The sequence below is a fragment of the Falco punctatus genome (assembly GCF_963210335.1).
Source record: "Falco punctatus genome assembly, chromosome: 2".
Lineage (NCBI taxonomy): Eukaryota > Metazoa > Chordata > Aves > Falconiformes > Falconidae > Falco > Falco punctatus.
Window position 1 is genome coordinate 118,659,098 of NC_137581.1, and position 24,281 is coordinate 118,683,378.

The 24,281-nt window shown below is 46.0% G+C and overlaps 1 protein-coding gene across 1 annotated transcript; it reads left to right on the top strand.

The window, feature by feature from the left end:
• The first annotated feature begins 2,402 nt into the window (after positions 1–2,402).
• On the top strand, positions 2,403–22,689 carry LOC308059199 (SH2 domain-containing protein 1B-like). Its single transcript, XM_080376185.1, has 8 exons — positions 2,403–5,468; positions 6,187–6,264; positions 8,804–8,973; positions 9,416–10,114; positions 11,003–11,385; positions 16,731–16,794; positions 18,970–19,138; positions 21,602–22,689. Exons 4-8 carry the CDS (start codon positions 10,016–10,018, stop codon positions 21,637–21,639), a joined length of 753 nt encoding a protein of 250 aa, XP_080232311.1. The 5' UTR covers positions 2,403–5,468; positions 6,187–6,264; positions 8,804–8,973; positions 9,416–10,015; the 3' UTR covers positions 21,640–22,689.
• Positions 22,690–24,281: the final 1,592 nt, after the last annotated feature.

The following is a 24,281-nucleotide window of genomic DNA, read 5'->3' on the forward strand; positions in this document are numbered from 1 at the left end:
GAGTCAAAACTGAGAACTCCATCGCCAAGAGTTAGTCAGTTATAGCTGTGCTGCCGTAGTTCAAGTCCTTTCTTTCTCCCCTCTTCATCAAGTAACAGAAAAAACATTCCTGCCTGGCCCAGCAGATCAAATCCAAGCATGCTGTAAAAACATAACAGCCTTGATAAATGTTGGCCTCTACTAATTTGTGTCAAAAAGAACAGAGGCTCGCTAACTAGACTAGAGATCTAGAAGAGCTAATTTTGGCTGAAGAGCTAAATTGTAATCTGGTTTCCTAAATCTTAATCTACTTCTTTGCAAACTAGTGAAAACTAGTAGAAGATCGGTTAGGGGTTGGGGGAGGGTGTTTCTCACTGAAACGGGGAGATGCCTCGGCAGGTGAATAGTAAGCTGCCAACATGATGCTCTTAGGCTCCAAAACCCACAGAACATGTGGGACTCCTCACATGGCTTCCACTCAGGTCAATTATAGAAACTGTCTTGAAAAAGGGAAAAGTTCCCCTGCTCAAATGCAGCGGTGCTGGAGGACATCAAAACTAGCTACCTGAGTTTGATCCGAGAAGCTGAAGCAGTGCAGGAAAACCGTATTGCAGTTCAGTCCGCGGGCTGTGTTTACACAAAAGCCATAGCTCTAACACTGCATACTGCTCTGATGAGTCGCTTCCAGTACATCAATATTTGCTCATATGTCTTCAAACAAAATAAGGTGAAATGGTCTAGATGTTTCCCCCTCTATATTATTCTCTTCAGCCTGTGGTTGTTTTTAAGGAAAATAGGATTTTGTTTCACTTACCCACCCTTTTTTTTCCTAGTCCCCCTTCTTTCCCTCCTGTGGTGGTTTGCCTCCACCTTTCCCTTCACCTGTGGCTCACCTCATCACTGACCTGCTGCGTGATTGTCTTTGAGGCATCTGTCACTCTTCCCATGGTTTTAGTGTCCCCCACTTCGAGGCCTTTTCCCAGGATGTCACTTAGGCTTCTCGTTGCACCCTGCTCCCTCTGTGCCCCTGTTGTCCATCTCTGTCCCTTCCATCCCGTGGTCTGCACTCTCCTCAAGGGGTTCCCTCGGCCTCTTTCTGGCTTTTCTTTGAGGAGTCCCAGCAGGCCGTGACTGAGATCTTTCTCCCACTTCTTTCTGCTGCAGTCACCAATGCCTCCACCAGTTGGTGACAACTGGCTGACAGACCCTGCTAGGTTAACCCCCTCTGCCCAAGTTGACCGATGCATGCGCTGGGACGCCTGGCTGCCCAGCTGGCCTCCCTTACAACCGTTCCTCCCCTTATCTTCCCCACCACAGAGCACAGCAAAATGGACACAAGAGCTGAATATCACTTTCAGTGGAGCATCTCTAGGCTTCCACATTCAGTTTTCATCGCAACTTTGCAGATTCTGTCTACCAGCCCCAGGACATGCCCTTTTAAACTCATCTTCACCGGTAAGGTTCTTCCCTAGCTCTCCTTCCACAGCTTTTGTCCTCTCTTATACAAAAACTGTACTCACTTTGTTACGAAAAGAAGTGTATTCCTTACACTTTCTTTTTCTACATATCTGCTAGTGACCGTTGTTGGAGGTGACATATAAAAATACCTTGTGGTTCCAACTAGGTGGGCAGTCCTAATGTGCGGCGAATGAAGAGATGGGACATAGCTTGATGCAAGCAAGATGTCGATTTATTGTACAGAAGCACGAGGTTTTATAGACTTTCAGAAGCTGCGCGTTTTAAACAGATTGGTTCTTTAAGCTAAGAATTACATACTAGGCAATCCCTGATTGGTGGTTAACTACCATCAATTAACAGCAAGGGGTTACCTTTCCTTGGCGGCATCCGTCCCCCACTCCCCTGTGCTCTGCAAACACGCCTCATCATGTTAATTGTTGTCTAGACAAGCTCGAGCACATTCCCCTCAGCTAACTGATTGCCATGCATGGTCCTAGTTTCCAGCCCGCTCCTGCACTAATGCTTTGGCTTTGATACACTGCACAAATCCTGCTTCAAAGTTCTTCTAAGCTGTTCTTTTGACTCCATTATTATTAAGTCTCTGACTTAAACTCCCATTTGAGTTTTAACCTAGTTGATACTCTCAAGCATAAGTATGAGGATTTGGGTCTGTCTGCCTTGCTCGAGTGGACTCAAGCCCAGGCTCTATGTGAACGTGTCTTGTAAACCGCTGAGGGTTTGGAGCATTGTTTTGCCCTGTGCATGCACTGCGCCGTGCCCTGGGAGAGCCTGGCTCTCTGATCGCCTCTCTGCAGTGTTGCCCAGACAATCAGTAAAGGAATAGGAAGTGTTTGGTAGTTGAAGGCTAGTAATTAAATGCTGGCATCAGAGTGGTTCAGAAAATTATGCAAGAGCCCTCTGAAGCTTACACATTATCATCCTCTGTTTTTCTTTACTGTATGCAGTGCCTAATTACTACAGAAAAAAAAGGTGTTTTCAAGTTTATGCAAAGGTGGAAACCAGCAGCACTAGGACAAGCCACTCTTCCAAAGTGGTAAGCTGTAGCTGCCGGGTACACAGCGCCCTGGACAGGATGATGGCAACTTAGTGACTAGGAAAATCCTAGTAAGGGTAAAAAGACCTATTAGTAAGAGTAAACAGAGAAGGTAAAAAAATGTTGTCACTGTTGATGCAACTCTGGATGTGAAGGGTGGATGAACACCCTGGTCAGAGTCTTGTTGTCAAACAGTAAGGCAAAGCCTACGAAAGGAGAGTTTTGTAGTGAAGTCATATGGGACATAGCAGGAGTGTAGAAATGTGATTGTCGGTGGGTTTTGTCATCTCCTGCAGCTTTATTTGCACATTTAACAGAGAGGCAGTGCTGGGGGGACATTGTGATGAGAACTGACTTCTTACTGCCTTGAGTGAATTGTTTGATGTGATATTTGGGACCAATGATGTCTTCGGAGCTGGATTTTCAGGGTCTGTAACAGTTAACATGAAGCAGGACTGTCAAACCGGGGGAGGGGGCTGCTTTTGTGAAAACAAGGCTGAAGAACGGGCTCCGTAGCTCTTGAAGATTGTGTTATTGTAGTATAGACCTGTTCTGAGAAAGTCCATCTCTTACAAAGACCTGTGCCGTTTAGGATGGATTGAATGAACTTCCAGTCTATCATTTTTTGGGTGGAACTGGTCTTTCGCTGAAGTCTGCAGAGGAATTTTGGTGGCATTGAGCTCCTGGAATGTCTTTCCAGTCAGCCTGAGCGGTTCCTCTGCAGGCAGGCAGCAGCCGAACAGCCGCAGTGCCCAGTGCCCGTGGGATTCCACATCCCTCAAGCATCTGCTCTCCACTCCCTGGCCAAAGCCTTTCTGGAGGCACCAAGATCTCTCTAAGCAGACACTTTATGTCGCCAGTTTCCTCAGTTTAAAGACACTGAAAAATGTCAGTGGAAACCTTTTTTTCCCCCATCTCTCAGGTTTTCTGATTTTTATTTTTTTTTTCAAGAATATCAACTCAAATACAAAAATTGGAAATATAAGCTCAGGGAATAATTGACTATGGATCACTGAGAATCCTGACAGCAGGGTTGCCAGTGAGAAGGGAAATGTTACTTTTGTGACTATCTTGCAAGTAAATTTTTAAGTAAAGTTCTAGATGATTTCAAGACCAAAACCCCCTACTTACACATACTTATATATATATATAACATTTTAAAAAAATGTTTGGTTCTATGACTTTTTAATTCTAATTTTAGCACAGAGAAGTTTGCATTTTGAAGGATCATTTTCATTTTACTTGTATTTTAAAAACAGACAACATGTTAACACGGTTATAAATCAGGGGTTTCCTCCTAGGTTTCATTTTATTAGAAAGCTAATGGCAGAGTTCTGGAGCCTTGGGGATTTACTCTGGCACTGCACAGGCAGCTCTAGCAGCAGTCCTTAAGTAATAGACACACTAGTTACATTTTCTTCTTTCATTTACATCATAACGATTTTTCTTTCAGTCTGAATGAAATCTTGCCATCAACAAATACCACAAAATAACTTTGTACCCAGGCACGATACATTGCAAAAGTACAGGCTGGTGTATATACAGTGCTACAGTTGTGAATTCTGCAAAATTAAATGTAATTTGTAAATACAATAGTACTTCTTGCAAAAACCTTTGTTGGTTGAGTTTGTACAGTAAGCCTCAGCACTGGGACTGCCTAGTGACACAGCTCAGCGAGAACTCAAATTTTCAGGAGCCTTAGCTAGAATGCAGCTTGCTTTGTGCTTTCTTGTGGTTTTGCTATCTGGTCAAACAGCAAATGACCCTTCAGCTTCCTGCTTTGCTCTCAATAGCTGCCGAGCACACCGGCTGTGCTTTTCGCTGCTTTCAACCACAGCTTTCAATCTCCCACACCCTCCCCAATTATTCAGTGAGCACTCAATGTTGATGAGCAGCCCAGCTCTTCCTCAGATTTCCTACGCTGCCAGGAGATGCTATCAAGAGCCTTGCTGTTAGAGCTGCAGCCAGGAGAGGTGGTAGAACCAGAGCTCTCAATGTGCTGGATAATATGAGGTGTCACTATGAAAAGGCCCCGCTAAGTTTTACGCTAACAGGAGGGAAAACTGAAAATGGGTAAAGGCAGGAGTACGGCAGAAAAGAAATTAGATGGTCGAGCAGGACTTGGCTGCCGGAATGGTGCTGGCCTTCTGTAACAGCTGTTCTCCGTAGGGAAGAGGAGCTAACTGTCCTGCTCTTCTAATCAAAAGATTTTTTTCCATTATAGGCATCAAATTTTATAGAAGTAGTAGCCACAGTGGCGTCAGAGAAAACCAAAGAGAGCGCTTGCAAGAAAATGTGGCTTGTGGGAAGAGACTGGAGGAAGTAGTTGCACTTAGTTGGGAAAACACGAGGCTGGCTGAAGGACCTAAGTGTTCTGACATACGGAGGGGTTCTAGGAAGCGATGATCTAGCTGTCTCTTTTCACATAGGAGTAGGAGCAGCTCGGGAGGCAGTCTCTCGGGGAAAAGAACTTTGCTTTTTCCCCGCTGACATCTGAAAGTTAGTCACTGCAGGAGGCTACCCTGGGAACTGTGAAATCTCCTTTGGTGGATAAGGAGAAAAAACCCAACCTAATCCTATTTTGGAGTGGAGTAAAACTGTTTTAAAAGCAGATGCACAACAGCCACAGCTTGGTTGGTGTAGCCAAGATTTGAGTGGCAATGCCCAGGGGCTCAGCCCAGCATGACCGCCCCAGCTGCTCAAGCCCCGCCGCCTTGGGGCATCACTGCCATTGTACCTTCTCCCCAGGCTCTCATCACTAACTGCACACAGCTTGGAGCAGCTCTCAGAGTTTTTTTCCCCTCTGAAATGAAAAGCCCTTGTTGTCACAAACTTGCCCACCATGGTTTTCCCCAGGCAGGGTTACAGCAGCTTCCAGGGTGGGCTCCTCCGCCCAGCTCCACTCCGAATGCACAAAAATGATGATGCCATGCAGTATCCTGAATTCACTGAGAAAGACTCTGCTCCTACCTGTCACGTAAGCAACACCCCTTCTAGCTCTTTTCTGTTCAAACGAGAGCCTCTCTGACTTCAGGCAGTCTGGAAATTTCTATTGGTGAACAGTGGTGAAGAAACCCAGGTGTAGCTCTCTCTCTGCATCCTCCAGCCCACAAACTGAAATCCACACAGATTTAATTTATTTCATTAAATACAATTATTTAAGTACATAATTTAATTAATTTACATTTAACACCATAGGCTCATATTTCTGATGGCTGCTCAGACTCAGCTGACACAGCACCCTGGGCATGCAGGTTTGTGTAAGCCAAAAGTACTTGCTAAGTTTCTTAAGCCAGTTAGGAAATGCTTGCTCAGAGTCTGCAGCTAAATTTGGCCCACGGAGATATATTGGTATGTAATCCCAACACACGGTGAAGATTTGATGCTGCGTGGTACGAGTTGTGGTGAGGCTTGTGGCACAGCTCTGTGGTGGCCAACATCTCTCACTGTCTTCCAGGTATTTATGGTGTCCATCAACAGGTAGCCCAGGCTGTGATGCACAAGTCCTCTTTTGTCTTTGCCAGACCTTTCATTTTTGCCCTGAATTAGCCCACCAGGGCCAGAGCAAAGCATATATATGTATATGTGTGCATACAAGGTATGATATGGAGCTCCTGTGTCTGGCCACCAAATGATGTTGGTTTAGCGACAGATCAAGCCATGTTTACAGCCTCTCTTTTCTCTCACCCTCCCAGACCTCTTTCTCTGGCATATTTCTATGATTTCTGCTTTTAAATGAAGCTCCTATTCCCAGATTCACTTGAACACTACAGGTAGGTAAGGTAAGGTAAAAAGATCATATTAATTCCTGGGTGCCCTCTTCTATTGAAGGGAGCTGTGGAAACTTGTTGCCATGACATATGCTTCCCAACTTTTCAACTCCACCAAAGCCGTTCTTGCTTCATGCACAGTGCATGGAGAACCACAGGAAGGTTTTCTGTGCCTGAAGTTTCTGGTTTACAGTTAGAACTTCTGCTTGGGAATATCACTTCTTTGTTTGAATAAAGAATTGGAAGCCTTAAAAGGAACTAAAAATCCATCATTGCACAACTCCTCCCTCTGATCATGACTCATGATGCTTTCCAAGGCAAGAGATTTTTCAAACAATTGTCTTGGATTAACCAGAGCAAAGGTCTAATCTTACCACGTAAAACACGTCATTGCCCCTGCCCCCGGCCAACAGAAATACCTCAGATGCGGGACCACGCTTGTCAGCAAATGGAGTGCATTGCACAGAGAAGGCCACCTGACTAGTTGCACAAGAAATTCCTTCCTGTCCTCACAGGAACTTACCACGATGGTTGGAAAATGTGAATTTTTGCTGAGGTTCTAACTAGAGCTAGTTATGCAGTTGCACACCACTAAGGAAGTCCACGGTCCCAGGTTCTGACCCAGTGCTGTGGCTGCTGGGACAGAAGCAGGAGCTGGAGTTTCTTTTTTTCCTGGAAAGCACAATGGAAGTGTTTCTAAAGAGGAATGGAGACCATACCTGTTTTTGTAGTAGGGAATTGCTAGATAGGTGCACAAATATAGTGAAGAAAGCAAACTTTCCTCAGCAGGGAAAGCTACTGAGCCCCCCGTGCTTTCTCTTGAAATGAAGGTGGTTTCACTTTCATTCTTCTGCATCTGGAGCAGAAAGAAGCAGGTAAAAGGGTTGGCTTCCTTAGACGTAAAAGTAGCAATTCACCACCATCTAGTGCTGCTTGAGATGCTGTAGTTATTCCGACTGACCTCCATCTGCCCCAAAAGGTCACGAGCCTGCCTGTGGCAGCCCAGTGTCACACCTGGCAGCCCAGTGTCACACCTGCCAGCCCTGTGTGGCCATCTCACTTGTCCTAGGATGTCTCCTGCAGCACTAGGCACTCGTTCAGGCACCTGAATCCGTGCTCCCAGAGGATTTCAGAGGCGATTCAGTTCAGTGGGTTTTAGACTTAGAAACCAGGAAGACCGAGCAGAGCCTCACCAGTAGTGGTATCCACAGTTGAGTACCAAGTTCAAAATTTCTTATTTGCACCGGTGTAAGCACCAGTGCTCTGATACTGCAGGAGCTCAGTAACTGCCCAGACCTTGAAATAAGGGAGGGGGTTACATGTATTAGTGATCATGGCTGATAGTATCTTTCACTACATTCAGTTACTTATTACCAAATCTACTAATATGTGATGTCTATTCCAGCCCCTTTTACTTTATGCTAAGTCTTTCTTCCAGTTCAAACCCTTCTGCTGTCCTTGTTTCATTTTCTTTAAAATCTTTTTCTGTTTGGCGTACTGAATTATTTTATGACAGGCTAACTCCTTTCTCCCTTTAACCAGAGCTTTTCCTTTTCAAATCTTCTTTCTCTGTATTCTCAAGCTTCTGTCCATTTTTCCCCTTCTTTTTTTTAGTCCTACATTATTACACAAATTATTTTTTTCATTAATTTTCTGATAATCCTTAATTGTTATACCACTGCAAAATTAACTCTTCCCTCAACTGTAACTCCTGATTGCTATTCCAAAATTTCTCATCCCATTGAGCCTCTTGACATTGTTGCAAGGTCTCTGATAAAGTCACTATCATTTAAGTTCCTTGATTTAAACTCTACTTTACGTCCCACTTAAGCATGTTTTCTTTTTTTTTTTTTTTTTGAGGTCCATTGCCTCTTCCTTTTCAATGGTTGTTAAGTATTCTTCCTGTCATTCCATTGTCTTGTTCTCTTTCACCCAGTCTCCCCAGTTGCTGCCCTGTGCACCGTACCCTCTTCCTGCCCCTGCCACGCTTCCTCCATCCAAAGCATCTCCTGATCCCCACTTCCCCTTGCATGATGCCCTGTTCCTGGCTCTCAGTGTCATCTCAGACTTCACCGTATCTTTCCAAAGCCAGTGCAAGGCTTCCAAAGAGGCTCGATGAAACACAAGCGTGCTGACTTAAAGACCGGCACCAGCGCTGCGTCTGCCCTTGGCAGGGAAAGGCAAAGGCTGGGCAAGGAGGAACCTATGCTCCCAGTGTGGCCAAAGGAGGAAGGTGGGCAAGGCTGGGGATGGGGACTGCTGCTGGAAGGAAGCCGCAGCTCCTGTTTCTCCTTGAGCACTTTCATCTTCTCAAAAGCCTATTTTGCCACCAGAGCAGCACACTACTGAGCGGTCAGCAGTCAACCTTTTGGTCAGCCTTTTAGGGAACCTCTAGATTCAGTTCTGTGAGATCTACTGAAATTGCTGTTTTCTGTTTCTGCACGTAGCTAATGAGGGCTTTAGGGAAAATTATGAAGAACACGTACCATTGCCTTCCTTAAAGACGTACAGCTGTTTCCTATCTGCTTTCCTTTTGATGCAGGGGAAAGGGACCCTGCCTGAAGCAGGGCAGCACTGAGCAGCCGCTGCTCGTCCTGTGCAGAGCTGGGCTGCTGGGGCAGCCGGTCACCTCACACTACCTCATGGAAATCTTCTATTTATAAGCTACGTACACAAAAGCCCCACGGAGTCCTGACCCATAGGAAAATACAGGTATATCTGATAACAAGAAGAACCTTTGCAATATGCTCTTAAGGACGCTTGCAAGGTGAGGGGAAGTATTTCCCCCCGCTGCCCCTGTGGGGATGGGGACTTATCAGTAATCTGTGGTCACTGCAGTACAGAGTTCAGCTTTAACTTCACCTTGGACTTGCTACTTGTAGGTTTCTCTCTTAGGGGTATCTGTTTTTCTAACTCCCTAAATTTCTTTGACCCTAAACTGTACCAGTTTGCTTTACTCCTGAACTAAGATACCATCTAGAAATGCTTAGTGTCATGTATGATTAACTTGCAGTTAAAGACACTAATGTTACTATAAGAATTTTTTGTGTATAAAGTTGTCAGAGTAAGAAATATTGAAGTAACAGCTGCATATACAACACGGCTGTCCTTGCTCATCAGTGTTCAGCCAGTATTTACCCTGGTTTTTCCACAGGGTGTTTTTTCCACTCCGTGGTCAAGATGCCAGCAGCCACTATATCTCACACTTTGTTTCTCTATCAAAATCCTTGCATAGCTCTACAGGTTATTTTGATGAACTCTGTTTAAACCCTTGCATAAACAGATAATTGCTTTTTTTCTGGAAGTCTTCCTGGAGCATTCTGTGGCTTCATGACTGAGGCTGATCAGGACATCACAAACACTCATATTCTTTTCTCAGATTCACCTATTAATTTTGAACAAAACCACAAAAGTTCCTATAGATAATTTCCCCCTCCCCTATACATTTTTTATTCCTGTATTCATTTATTTATTTTTATTCCTGTATGTATTACTCCTGTAGGATAGCCCAGTTTATGGCTTTAGCAAGGTAGATGACACACAGGAAAATAATGGTCATAGGACTGACCATCCCCACCATCACACCTGATCCTTTATCATACTTTATTTACACAAAGGGAGGAGAACTGAGATTTTGCCAGCACCATGCCATAACTCTGGCCTATCCTAACTGTCAAGTGCTTGTCATCATGAGTTTCTTGGAGTTTGGTAAAATGGGGGAGGATTTGTGAAAGAGAAGGGGTGAAATATCAGAATGGCATCTTTTGGCATTCCCTTGTCTTCTGTGTGGATCATCAGCAAGGTGGATCCTGGAATCGCACCAGACAGGTCCAATGTCACCAGTACTAACAGGGTAAGTGGCAGCAGTGGTGCCAGGTGTTACTGTCTTGAAGTGAAACTGCAGGGGTCATTGCCTCAGGGCTGGGGGTTCACCGGTGTGGTCTGGCAACAGGGAAACCATGACACATCACAAGGACTTCATAGTTCAGAAGGAGTTGGCCCTAGGTGTCAGAGACAGGAGGTGAACATACAAACAGCACGTTTTGAAATCAAGAAGACCCTTGCCAGTTGCTCATGTAGCTGGACTCCGCTTTGACCTTGAGACCTGCTTCTGCAGGTCTGTGCGCTTGTCCCCTGGTCCTTGGCTTCCAGCAGGGAAATTACAAAATGCCTGGGAAAGCATCTTCCATGGAGCAGGGCAGCATCCCCCTCATCGGGGAGCAACAGCTCTACACGTGGCTCCAGCTGGTCCTTGTTGAATTGACAGCAGCTTCCTGGGGGTAGCAGAAGACACTGTCTGACCCCCTTCTCCTTCCTGCCGTACTTTCTAAATCACAGCACAGAGACAGCAGAACTTCTTGATAAAATAGCTATACTTTGGAAATAAGAAAGAGGGGGGTGGGGGGAATGCTCTGTTTTGAAAAATCTCATTCTCAAATATTGCTAACTTTCACCAAAACTTGAAGAATCAAGTAAACAAAAAAACTTTAAAAAAAAGAAAAAAGAAAAAAACTTTGGGGGCTTTGTTAGCTGTGTTAGAAGGCAAGTCTGGCAAGGAAAGGAATCCAAGCATCCCCTATTTGCAGGGCTTTGAGCCACTTCAAACGTAAAAGTTAACTTAAAAATGTAACTATACTTTGGTGTCAACTCAGCTATTGCAGAGCTTAGAAATGCGATGCACAAGTCAAATGTCTGCTGACATAACATGACAAAAGATATTTTATCTTCCCTTCTGACATAGAGTGTGACCCATGTAGACAGACCATTTCCCATTTCCTGCCATCGCTGCTTTCATGAGCCGCGAGCACAGGCTGGCTGCCGCCTTGGCTACAGGCGGGTCAGTGGTAACGCCACGAATGCACTCACGTCCTTAGCACCTCCAGCTCCAGCTGTCTGCGGGCAGCTGCACTTGGAAGAAGTCCGTGTTTTAATGCTTCTGCCTTTCTCTGGACTTGCTTTGAAAGGTGGGAGACCTTGGTTTCTGTTGTCCATGGAGTTCCCGTTTTTTCATGGAAAGATAACAAAAAGAGCCTGTGAAGATCTGCTGACCAAGAATGGAAGGAACGGTAGCTATTTAATACGAGAGAGTGAAAGCGTGGAAGGAGCCCTGTGTCTCTGTGTTTTGTAAGTACTCTAACACTAAATCTTTTATGTGTTTTCAGATAGATGCAAAGACACGTGTTCATCTTCTCTAACATTAATGGTTCTTCCCTAATATTAAAAGACTCCACAGGGGTGTGTATGTATCCAAGTAATGCTGGCTGCCGTAGGCTTCCGTCACAGTGTATGGTGAGAGGGAGGTGTTTGCAAGAGACATTTTATACAGCAGAGGAGAGATGAGCTGTAATCTGTCAGTGCTGGCTTCTCTGCAGCCAGTGAGGGGAACCCAGAGAAAACAGCTTAGCCTGCCAAAACACGGGAAGAACCTTACCCAAGTTGCTGCCTCTTTAACAATGGGTAAATAGCATTTTAGCACTGTTGAGGCACAGAAAAGCCTCACAGTAGGTTACAAAATAGTTCCTTCTTCATGGGCTTCTTGTCTGATGAAATCTTAGCCTTGAGCTTCGAAGGAATTTTGTCCGATGTAAGAACATAAGCTGAGGCAGAAAGCTATAATGTCCTGCTTGAATTCATATAAGTCCATCAACAAGATGGGCATAGAAAATCGCAACATCTTGTCTATAACTTTTATTACTACAACTAAATTTTTATAATTTTCTTTTCCTGTAGGGAACAGCACTTTTCTTTCACTTTCAAGAAGCCTGTTTTACACTTTTCATCTATAATTGATCTGTTCCTAATGCATTCAAAGTTTATAAATTAGACTCAGAGTCTTTGTTTGACCCTGTGAGGTTTCCCACTCTCCTTGAGGATGTGTTTCAGTGCGACATGAAAAAAATTTAACACCACATCTAAGTAATTCAAAAATACCAGAAAATGTTTTTGTCAATAATCAAAAAAGCATTGCTTTTGAAATGAATCAAAGGAGAAGGGAGAAAAAGGGAGAGGGACATGGAGTGCTACGGGGCTGATAGGTGGAAGAAAGGAGGTCAGTGAAATGATGGAGTAAGAAGAAGAGAAATAGCAAGTGGGGGGCAAATAGAGCGCTCAGGGTGGGGGCTGTGGCAACCTGCCTCCAGTATGGTGTGGAAGGAGGTGATGCAGGGGATGCAGGGAGGGCACGGGGTGTAGGAGGGAAAGGGCATGCATATGCTGTCAGAAGGGATAAATGAGGATCCTGGCACAGAGGAAGATGAAGAAGCTAGTCCCTGGCGTGGGAAGGTGGCTTCTGAGCTCTCGTGTGGGAGAGGGAGATGAGACAGTGAAGGGCTTCTTGGGCGTGAGCCGTGAGTTTGAACTATGGATGTAACACAGAACCTTGTTTTGTGGGCAGAGGTGAGTTGACATAAAGATTAAGCTTGGTGCCATGCTAACACAGTTGCTTTCCCTTTCCTGGTGTTTTTTTGTTTGTTCGTTGTGGGTTTTTTAAGGGCAAAGCAGATCTATCTTATGATAGCTGGAGCAAATGTTTTTTTATCTGTCACTGGTGTTCTGGGCAGGCATCTGAAACAGCATGTGACTTCCAGATAGCCTCTGTGGGTTTTAGTGTTAAAAACTCTTAAAAACTGTAGTGTTTGGTGTATTTGACTTTAACTCATGCATTAACAAATGTAATAGTTAAACTGTAGGGGTGGCAGCAATGGTATAACAGCTGCTGGCTGGCAGAGGTGAAAGCAAGGGCTGGCTTCAGATAGCAGATGGGATGGTGATGGTGTGTTGGCTCAGAATTGCCTCCAAGACTGGTCCGTCTGTAAGTAGTTGTCTCAGCAGAAGAGAGCTGGAAGAAGAAAGAAGAAGAAAATCCTAAAACTGGATGCAGTCAACCCTGAAACTCTCAGTGCTGTTTCCACTCTCGGATTAGGGTTGCATCTTAAAACATTGCTTAGCACCTAATACGGTTGATTCACAAATGATGCACACCTCTCAGATTAGTTGATCCAAGGGCAGAGATGTTGATCCACTTGCTAGAAAAAGCAAGCAACTCTTTATCCTCTACTGACTGAGGGAGGGGAGGGGAGGGCACTCCCAGCTTGTATCTGGGAGTTGGAATGGTGGGACAAAACTCATCTCTTCTCTAATCGGGCATGGTGCACAGCTCTGCTGATAGGTCTTCCTCCACAGCACCCTGCTGCTTTCATCCAGAGCTGTCCCAGGTCTCTGACAGCACCTCAGTGTGGACCTACTGCTCTTGCTGCTGTTCTCCTCATGGTTCAATGTCATTCTCCCAGAAAAAGCTCCTCTCACCCTGCTCTTCTGCCATGGATCTTCCCTGTGCCCAGACCAGGCACTTTATCAATTTGTACCATATGCATCTGTTGGTAATTATTTTGTAGTTCACATGGAAACAGAAGTTTCCATTTTAACGTTAGTTTCATGTTTCCTTAGTAAAAATTGCAGTAGCCAAATAATATCCAGGCAGTAACCTCTCAACATTTAGATGATCGGTAAAGAGCAAGTTTCAAAAATGATCGGTTGCTGGTATTTTTTTTCTTACTTCTGTGTCTATGTGTAAATAATGAACACCCACATTTATAAAATACTCTTGAGCTAGGAACATGTGAATTTCCACAGGTATCTCAAGGAGGCAGGAACCAAAAGATGCATCCCTATGATGCAACTCTGTTAATTCAAGTAAATCTATTCTAACTGGAAGTCTTATCCTCATCTCAGTCCATAGTAACTTTTTTTTTGCGGAGCAAAGTAGTTTATTTCCAAAGTTCCCATTTGTTTATGCACAAGTCCCCTGAGCTAGGCTTTCACCCCAAGGTTCTCCCTCTCGTAACAGCTCTATTCGTGTAGCTACAGCTGAGGTCCTCCTGATGAACATGTGCACCAGTTAGAAGAACTTCTTTTCAGATACTGCTCCCTCCCTGCCCTCACTTCCCCACTGGTGTGTGTTTCTGTTTGGGGTTTTTTGGGTGTACATATTCTATTTTCTGCTGTGGTATGTATTTCTTTGCAACTTTACTGCCTTTTTTGATCGTGCTTATGATGTCCAGTTCATCTCCTCAATAGCTGCCATTGGGGTATTTGATAAAGTTTTTATTTCTGTTCACAAAATACATCCAAAGCCATCAGCAGCCTGAGTGTTCAAACATTTGCATATTATGAAAAATAATAATAACCCCTGGGAAATGCAAGGAATAGTTTTCTCAGAAGTAGGACCTGTGCAGTCATGTTCTGGGTGCTGGTGACTGGAGGCTGTTCTACTAACATCTCTCCCAGAATTCAACAGCCTTCTTGTGATACAAGTGCGATATGAAGTTTTGGGAGGGATCACGCGTGAGGAGAATAAGAAGACAGATGAGGGGGTGGGATGTCTGTGGAATCAAATTACTCTTCTCTAAAGGTCTGTGTTAGGTTTAGTTCCTAAGTTCTTTGAAACTTCTGGTTAGAGTAATCTTATATTTCACCATAGGAAACATTCTCTCATTTTGCAGTCTCAAGGGTCCCTTCTGTTTTGCTTTGCTCTCTCTGTCTCTTTCATTTTTACTGCACAGCTTCTCATGTCTTTAATACTAGGTGCTGTTTGCAGACGTTTCCAGTCTCCTTACGCTTTGTTAAACATGTGGTGTCTCCTCCTCCCACCACAGCATCCGCTGTCGGCAGCAGGGGTCAGACGCTCAGCCCACAACATACCCAACATCACACATGCTCTTGAGTCCAGTATCATGCACACCTCTAGCTGTACTCTGGCCAAGGCAAACATAGTCTAGGTGGAAGTAGCCTGGTACATGATCACCTCTGGAATATGTAAAGGCACAGATGGCTTGAGGGGTCACTGTGTGGGGCAGCACGGGGGGAACAACAGTATGGCTTTGTGGTGCTGCAATTTACTTGAGGGCTCCCACGAGGAAAGCAGATTGCATGAAAAGTATTCTGCAACTTCCCACTCCTGTGTATGCCTTGGCAACCTCCTCCCCTCTTCTCCAGAGAAATGTCAGATCTCATGCAGAAGGTGAACCGCAAGATTTCTACAGAATCATTCTTTACCGCTATTTAGATCAATAGGGTTTTCTTGCTCTCTCTGCCCCCTCACATCTTTCCCAGCTTCTATCAATACGATCAAAGACATTGGCAAGGAGTCTTTCACGGCATCACTCCGTACCAATGTGCTTGTTTCCAGACAGCATTGCAGTCTTGTGTCCCGTCCCAGGTGACTCGTCCTTGATCTCAGCCCTAGGTCAGTCATTTGCAAGGTGATTGCTTCTCCTGTGGCCATGGCTGTTGTTGGAAGCCAGCCCGTTTTCCCCTAGAGTGTGACCTGAGGGAAAGAGGGGCACCTCACTTTTGTCTTTGGAGCTGTTTAAGTCTTCCTTATAGCTCCAGTTTTGAAGGAGGGGTACGTGATTAGTGCTGTCTTTCCATTGTGAAAAGGTTGTCTGATGAGTCCAAGCTGGTGTAAATGAGAAAGTCGACCAGGTCACGGCTCCCCTTCTCACTGCTGATGGAGATACTGCAGTTCTCTGTGACACCTGTGCCAACCCTTTGCGTGCAGTTTATTCCCACGTCAACGTTTGCACAAAGTGCTTTCTAACACCATGAAGAAACTCTGCTGGTGTCCGGCAAGGACTTAGGCGCCCTGTGGAAGCAAGAACTCTTCTCTTACATGGCACCTGCATTCCTTACATGGAATTTCAGGGTCTAATCTGTGGTTTACCGCCTCAGGACAAATAATACAAGCTCTCGGTGACATCCAGCCTTTTCTGGATGAGTAAACTGGAAGCCTTTTCACTGCCTTGACTTACTGCATCTATTCAGTTGGAGCTGTAGTAGTACAAAACCCAGCATAGTAACGCACTAAGCAGCTGGAGGAAAGCTCAGGTGGGTAGCTGGTGTGGAGGTGGGCTAGCTGGGCATGCTTTGTCAAGATCTGCGCTACTAAGCACAGTGTGGTGGCTGCAGTTGATCAGAGCACTCGTAGCTACATTTCCCATACGTGGCCTGACTCTGCAGGGCAAAGAAGAGTGCCATACGTTTGGTCAAAAATCAAACAGATCTGCATAGCAATGTAGCGAGGGTCAGATCTGAATGGGCAAGGCATGATAAAGTAATAGTTGGGTTTCTGAGACGCAGGAAAACAACACGCATGAGTCATTTTGGCTAACAGACAATTAAAGATATGCCTTAGATAATCTCAAGTCTTTTTAAACCTCTGATACATGAATCAAATGGAAAAATGAATGCATATACATACATCTATAGAGATATAGATATCAAAATCGATGCTATTCAGCGTTGGGCATTCCTTTAGATTTGTTTCCTTGGGTGTAGTCTTTCCTTACGTTGCAGTTTAAGACACAAGCAAACAAAACCAAAACCTGGCTGTGAGGATCAGCCGTAGCAGTCTAAGCAAGTTGCAGTGGTCTTGATAAAAAGCCTGATGTATGCAACAATGTTTTTCGCAGCTTTGAAGACCTCATCTACACTTACCGTATCTTCAGGGAGCACCAAGGATATTTTAAAATACAGGTGAGTAACTCTCATCTCACCTGTAAAGATCGCACTAAAGATCATGATCTTGACTAAAAGAATTGATATACGTGGACACCGTACCTTAGAAAATATTTCCAAGTTTACTTTCCTCTCTGCTCAGTTCTAGACTTTTTAATGTTATAGATATATTTTTACATAAGAGCTGAGAAGTAGCTATTATCTTTGTAGAGCTCCCTTATAACCGAAGTGGATCTGTTATTCACTGACCAGCTGCTTTCTGATTTGACCATTTCTCTTAGGTAGCATTGAAGAAAAAATCTATCGCTTTCGTTACTGCCTCCTGTTCCTAATTAGCTTTTCCTATGTGAAAGCTCTGCCATTGCACTCAACACCTTGTAGGGACTCAGAGGAGTGCAGTGATCTTTTTGATTTAAAAGAGATGTATCTATCATTCTGTGTGATTCCGAGGCACAGAACCACGGATTTGAAGCGATGACCCCAGATAAGGCTGCTCGTTGCTTGAATAAGCGTCAGAGCAGACTGCATCGATCAAATCCCTAGGCAAGGTGAGAGGACCCTTCAAAAGCTGGCTCACTCCTCCGCTAGTAGCAGGGCACCCACGAGGGCTGCCAACAATTGAGCAGTATTGGAAGGGAAGCAGCTCGCTCCATAAAGGACACACCAAGCTCTCACATGCTGGCAATTTCTTGCCTATTAGTGGTTTGGACTGAGTACGAAAGACACAATTTCCCGTGCCGAATAATGGTTTGTTGACAGAAAATAATCTAGTTTGGACTATAGACACTCGACTAGGGTTTGCTGTCATGCCTATCAGCAGATAATAACTCAATATAACTTTTTGGTTTTTTCAAACTCCGTTTTCCTTACAAGGTTTTGCCAAAAATGTGAAAGAAGGGTTCTGTTCTTCCAGTCTTCAAGTCAGACTGGTTTGGCTGACTAAACTAATAGACTGAAATAATATATTAGTGGTGGAGGGGAGACTGTTTGAGGGTTTTTAAGAGTCAGATTCGGCCATGAATATTCTAGTTGTAGGTTGACCCCAACCAGCAGCTAAGCACCCACACAGCTGCTTGCTCCCAGGAAAAGAAGAGCAAGAGGAAACTCCTGGGCCAAGATGAAAGGCAGTTTCATAGGTGAAGCAAAGCAAAGGAGTTGAGTCACTGCCTTCCATGGGGAGGCAGATGTTGATCCACCTCCAGGAAAGCAGGACCTCAGCACATGTGATGGTTACTTGGGAAGACAAATTCCATAAGCACAAAGGTTGCAAATTTCCCTGAATTTTTATTGCTGAACACAGTGTCAGATGGCATGGGATGGCATGGGATGGCATGGGATAGCCCTTTGGTCAACTCAGGTCCGCTGTCCTGCTGTGCCCCCTCCTAGCATCTTGTGCACCCGCAACCTACTTGCGGGTGGAACAGAGTGCAAGAAAGAGACAACCTCAAGGCTGTATGAGCACTGTCCCACAGCAGCCAAAACAGGGGTGTGTTATCAACACTTGATCACAAATTCGCAACACAGCACTATACGGGCTGCTAAGAAGACAGTTAACTGCATCCCAGCCAGAGCCAGGACACAGGGGGAGTGGCACCGGCCCATACAGGGCTGAAGGGAAGATAAAGGCTGCAGCAAAGCAAAGCAAGAGCTATTTCCTTGTTAGCTGGCAAAGGAAGCAGCCCCGAAGGCCCACTGAGGCCCAAAGGACACGGCCAACGCAGGGCTTTTGGGTGGATACACATCTGCTGCCTCTGCACATGTCCTTTGCGCGACGATGATGAGATTTTGTAAAACGTTTGGCTCCTGCTGCTCACATGCTTGTTTAAATACAACGTTTTCAGTGAGAGCTAATTACGGTGCCCCTGAACTTCTGTCCCAAGGCCAGCGGGAAGTCTGTAATGCCATTACTCTTCGATGCTCTGCTGTACCGCATTGCTGTAGCACACATCTGAGACAATATCTTCAAGATGTTCTTTTCTCAAAAACCAAGACAGTGAGGGAGGTTACACAGTGCCATAGCCACACCACCAAACAGGTGTCCACAGCGTGTCAAGTAGAGTACAATATTTTGTCACCAAATCTATTTACAAAACAGCTTCTTGGTAAACAAGAACCAGTCTGTTGTTCCTGTCATTGAGGGGACTCCACGCAAAGGGCAGTTGCAAACAAACTTTATTTTTGCTTTCCTTGCAGACTTCCGAAGGTGTTCCGGAGAGGCGTTTCAGAACGTTAAAGGACCTCATATACACTTACGAGAAGCCAAATCAAGGACTAATAACAAACCTCCGCTACCCATTAAAGAAGCCAAACACCTCACGAAGAAACCTGGGGTTCAAGTCAGGAAAGGATGACCTTTATGATGGTGAGAAATTTAGCTCTGCCTTTGTGGTTTGGGTTTTTTTACAGATGACTGCAGTGACAGGTTTGTAATGAATAGCTGCTACGTGTCCTCTGAGACCAGCTCCCCTGGCAAGTTCAGCATCCTTCTTTCTCTCTTATGGTCAGTGGAAAGTGGTTATTCCCAGCTCACAGGTCACATACCCTCATCCCCCACAAATCAACACATTAAAATTACACAAGATACAGAAGGCAAAGCACGATGGTGCCCACAGCTCACTCCTTCATGGGCGTTGATGCTTCTAGTCTGGGGAAGGCTGAGGGCCACCTTTACCCCGCGAGGTTCTGCCAGGCTGCTGGCTCCCTGCGCTTCTCTGGGCATGAAGGCTGTCTTTATGAAGACACAACCTTCAGTGTCCAGGTTGAAAGCTGTTTTTATATCAAAATCTAGCTCACTTCTTTTTGAGATGCTGGGGACAGGGAGGAGGGGGGGAAGCCAGCCAGCTAGTGGTTTGTTGTGATTGATATTTTAAGTTGGTGTGTTGAAAATAAGAAGCATATAACCTTGTGCTGAGGATCACAGCTGTGGAACCAGAGAGTTCAGTCTCTGATTGCTCTTCTGCTACTTTATGCTCACAAGTTCCAGGTATAAGATAAGGATACAGCGTTTCTGCCTGACAGAAATGTTATGCAAATGGCTACAGTAAAGGTGGAGGTTTTCACAAGGCAGTAGACCATGCTTTGTAGTCCCGTGGCATCTTTACGTCTTTGTTTTGGGGAGGATGACTAGAGATACTGTTGGTAACTTGTCAGCGTCTCTCAGGCATTTGAAAGCCATTCTTCACATTGCTGCTGCCTGATGCTCAGCTGCAGTATCTATCAGGTCACAGGCTGCAAAATAACCTTGAAACTCTTCCAGGTCCTCTAGGTGTAACGAGAGCCACAGTGTGAGCATGTGTGAGCAAGCGAGATCCTTCCATTAAGTACCATTATTGTAAAGGGAAAAAAATCTTGGCATATGCAGTCTTTTGTGTGATTTGTATCTCGTGACGATGGCTAGCTACAATGCAGTCATGTGGGCCAGCCTCTCTGTGCTGCAGTCGTACCTCCTGTCGTAGCGTGCTGGCAGATGCTGGTTTCCTGCACACACCAAGAGTGCAGCAGCTCCGGCGCTCCCTGTGCCAAGCCGACAGGATGGGATGGGAAGGGGCGAGCTCTCCCCACCGCTTCATGCACTACGCTGCATGTGTAGGGGCCAGTGCAGCAACAACCTGTCTGAGAGAAACAGTAGCAAAGGGACATTTCCAGGGTCTCCGACATTACATTATCACTTGTACCACTGTGCCACATTTGCTCTAAAAACATTTTTCTGGTATCTTGTCATTGCCGTTCCAGGGAGATGGAAAATAGTGCAGTAGCACGGATGTATTTTTAGGAAAAAACTGGGTGTAATGCATATTTTATTGTCTGGTCCTGCAACATGAACTTTTCTAGAAGATGCACATTTCCCTGGTCCGGGCTCACAGGGAGGGGAAAAAAAAACCCCACCTTTCATTTCACCACCAACATGTTTGTGGGTGTCCATAAAAATGGAGTCTTCTCAAAACAATCAAATTACTTTGGAATTGTTGACGTTCAATTTTAATTTCAGTTTCACTCCTACAGCATTCCAAACTTTCCCCTCAGGCTGCTATATGACATGCTCCCAGAGGGAGCTTAGGTTAATGGCGTGGCATCTCTCTCTCTCTGAAATGCAGGCACCACACAGAACCCCGCGGTGCTTTCCCAAAGCAAGAACCACACTCTTCTGGCCCGGGCCTTTGTGTTGCGCCAGCAGCTGGCTTTTGCAGCACGTGCACACCTGAGCACGCCAGTGTGACCAGTGGGACACCTCAGGGGACTGGAGTCACAGTAGTGGTTGTTGGGCATTTTTGAACGTTGTTTTCTAGCCTGGGAACACTGTGGCTGAGGGTGGCTGCTTCAAGGGACAGGAAGTTTCCAATGAGTGCCAGGCATTCCATTTCTGCCTTTCCCCCAGCTTCTCAAACAACATAATGCACCTGACAAGGTCTGGGAGGGAGAGGAGGTTTTAGGCTCTCCTCCCTTGATTGGAGGAGAGTTTTTCCGCTGCATTTTAATTCAGAGAAGAAAGGGGGTGTTATGCTATAGTTATAGCTATACCTCAGCTATTGATGTTTTTACCAAGTGGGGACGGTTTCCAGCATTTGGCTGTTCCTCAGGAAGAAGGGGTCTCACACTGTGCAAGAGCTTGCTGGCTCAGGAAAGGCAGTGCAGGCTTTGGCTCCCCGCGGGCTCCTGGAGGACCCAGCCCATAGCACGTGGGACCTAAACCTGGCCCTGCAACAGCAGAGACGGAGTTACTGACACCTGCCCAGCGACACGGCCACTGGCCAGCCTGCTTACCATGGGCTTTCAGAGGAGCCGCTTGCAGTAACAACATCTTTGGGATTTATTGATTTCTTTACAGAAATTGATGACGACGACTATGTCACTGTCTTACCCTGAATGGTCTGCAACCGGATGATTTGCGAAGCTGCCGTTTCGGGCTGTGCCACAGCTGCCAGCTGGGCATTCCCCACTGTGGATCCATACCTCTGGAATTAGTCTGCTCCTTTTACAGACTCTCAGACCAGCAGTATTTTCTCCCGGTAGATCCCATACAAGCTACTATATGTTTTTGTTCAGCAATAAAAGAAATAATTTTTATAACGGACACATGCATCCATATCCATAAATATGGACGGAAAGGTATCTGTGTGCATCTAAGTGTATTTTTGTTTTTCAGTCAGCAAATAGTCCAAGGTGTCTACTGCTGAAATGAACAATCTGTTAGAAAGCAGCAAGACAAAGACAAAAAAAATGCATGTGTGTAAAACGGTAGTTTATGGCAAAACTGATAGGTGTGAATAAAAATCATACACAATAAAAAAAATTGATTGGCATCATATGATGCTTAGAAACCCCCAAACTCTGTTAAACCTCTAGACTCTGTACAACTGACATTACCTCATTGCTCCATAACAGGATAGTATTTCAGCTCTGTCAAGGAATACCAATATTATCCTGTCGTTTGGAATAATCTAAATGAAAACAAAAAAGGCCGTGTTAAGTCCACACCATAAAGAATTAATCAACAACATGAAAATGGTTTGAAATACTTGAAATATTGCAGAATGCTTCTGGTAGATTACAAGAAGAATGAGAGTTCTACATGCATGTTGGTATGAACACATCCTTTTTTCTTTTTTTTTTTTTTAATTAGGAACTCTAGGTATGTGAATGCTTGCCACATTTCATTTGCCACTGCTGTTACCTGTGTATTATAATGTGTATGGGTTTGGGTTTTTTATAGTGTAAAAATTTGCTTTAATCTTACTCCTAATTTTAAATGTTGAGCATATTCCTTTGTTCTGAAGGTGGCATTCAGCTAAGAGCCAAAGCCAGAACTGGAACATATGTCCTGATTCTCCCAGTCACTAGTACCAACCCCCTCTCTGTGATCTTGACAAAGACATTTATATTGGTCTTGCATTTGTTTAAGACCTTTCCCAAATTATTTATGTATTTTAACGGGTAATACTAGTTAGATTTCTTTCTGTTACATTTCTTTCACACCGCTATTTGTTAAAGGACTGTTAGATCTTTCAGTGCTTTGGACTTCAGTATGAATTTAACAGTGCTTACAGTTTTTGGTGCCAGGATCAACTGGTACTTCTAGCATGAAGGAGACAAAAAAATAAAACTGTGCATAAACTCCAGCATTGCCAAAAATACTAACATATGTGTCCAAAAGTCATTAACTGAAAAGAAACTAGTTGTCTGTGAAGAACAGTATTATCAGAGAGAAATAAATCCGCCTTTGCTCTGTAGAAGGGCGCACAGCGATGTGCCCCTTTCTTTGCAGAATTCAGCAGCTGCCTGATGGTCAGTTATCACGTGTATCCAGACAGCACAGCTGCTGTGCTGAGACATCCCAGCTTGAGCAGCCCGGTCTTGAGCAGCACACAACACTACAGGGTTTCTGAAAGGAGGGTCTCGGCAGTCCCCCACATGCTCGGTCAGTCACACTGATTTTCCGCCTTAGGAAAAGGCCGAGTGACGAGGAATCCCTCGTCGAGGAATCTCACGCTGCCGTGCTTTGGACTAGGATCCACAGTGCCACGGTGGCTGTAGCTCTGGATGCTGCATCTAGACCCGAAATTGCATCCAAGCCCACAGTCTGGTCTCTTCTCAGGCGTCGCCTCTGAGGCAGTCAGCAAAGCACAGAGCCTGCAAAACAACGACCCATGGAAAGCAGGAAGCAAGTGAGCAGAAATTTACATTTCAAGTTACATTACACTTCCATTTACAACATGCAGCTGTGATTTACAGGAATACTTGTCAAGGGTGAGAAGACTTTTAATGGACTTTGAATGGCCCTTGCTGTGTTGGAGCTGATGGCTGCGCTTGCTGCGTGCCGCGGTGCAGCCTTGTCAAGTCCCCGTGCAGCTGCGTGCGGGGCGGCGCCGCGGAACCCAGAGCCAGAGTGCCCCGTGTCCCCGCAGCGGGGCGCGAAGCCGAGGCGGGGGGCGCCGGGGGCGGGGCCGAGCGGCCGCACACCACTAGGGGTCGCTGTGCGCCGCCCGCCGCCGGGGCAGCCCACGGGCCAGCGGGCGGGGCGCGCGGCGCCGGCACCCAGGGCGCGGCCTCTCCCGGCACCGCCCGCGGGGCACGCGGCCCCGGCCCCCGCCGCCTCCGGGCTGCGCCCCGGGGACCCTGCGGGCGGCCCTCCTCGTGCCGCCGCCGCTCAGCCCCGCGCCCCCTCGCCCGCTCCCTTCTCTCCTGCCGCCCCTCGGCGCTCGCCCCGCGACAGGGCAGGGAGCCGCCGCCAGCAGCCGCCCGGCCCCGCCGCCCCCCAGGCCTCGCCCCGAGCCCAGAGGCACGGGAAAGGCTGCCGGGGCGGCACGGCCAACGCGGGGCTGCGCCCGCGGCTCCCGACGTGCGGCAGCTCCGGCGCCCAGGCTGCCTTCCCGAGCCGGGCGGCTGCGACACTCGGCGCGCCCCGGCCACACGCACCTCCCCGCGGGAAAAGCCGCATTCCCGGACTCCCCAGCGCCTCGGCCGCAAGGCAGCCCTGGCACCGGGGGCACCTGCCCAGACGCCCGCAC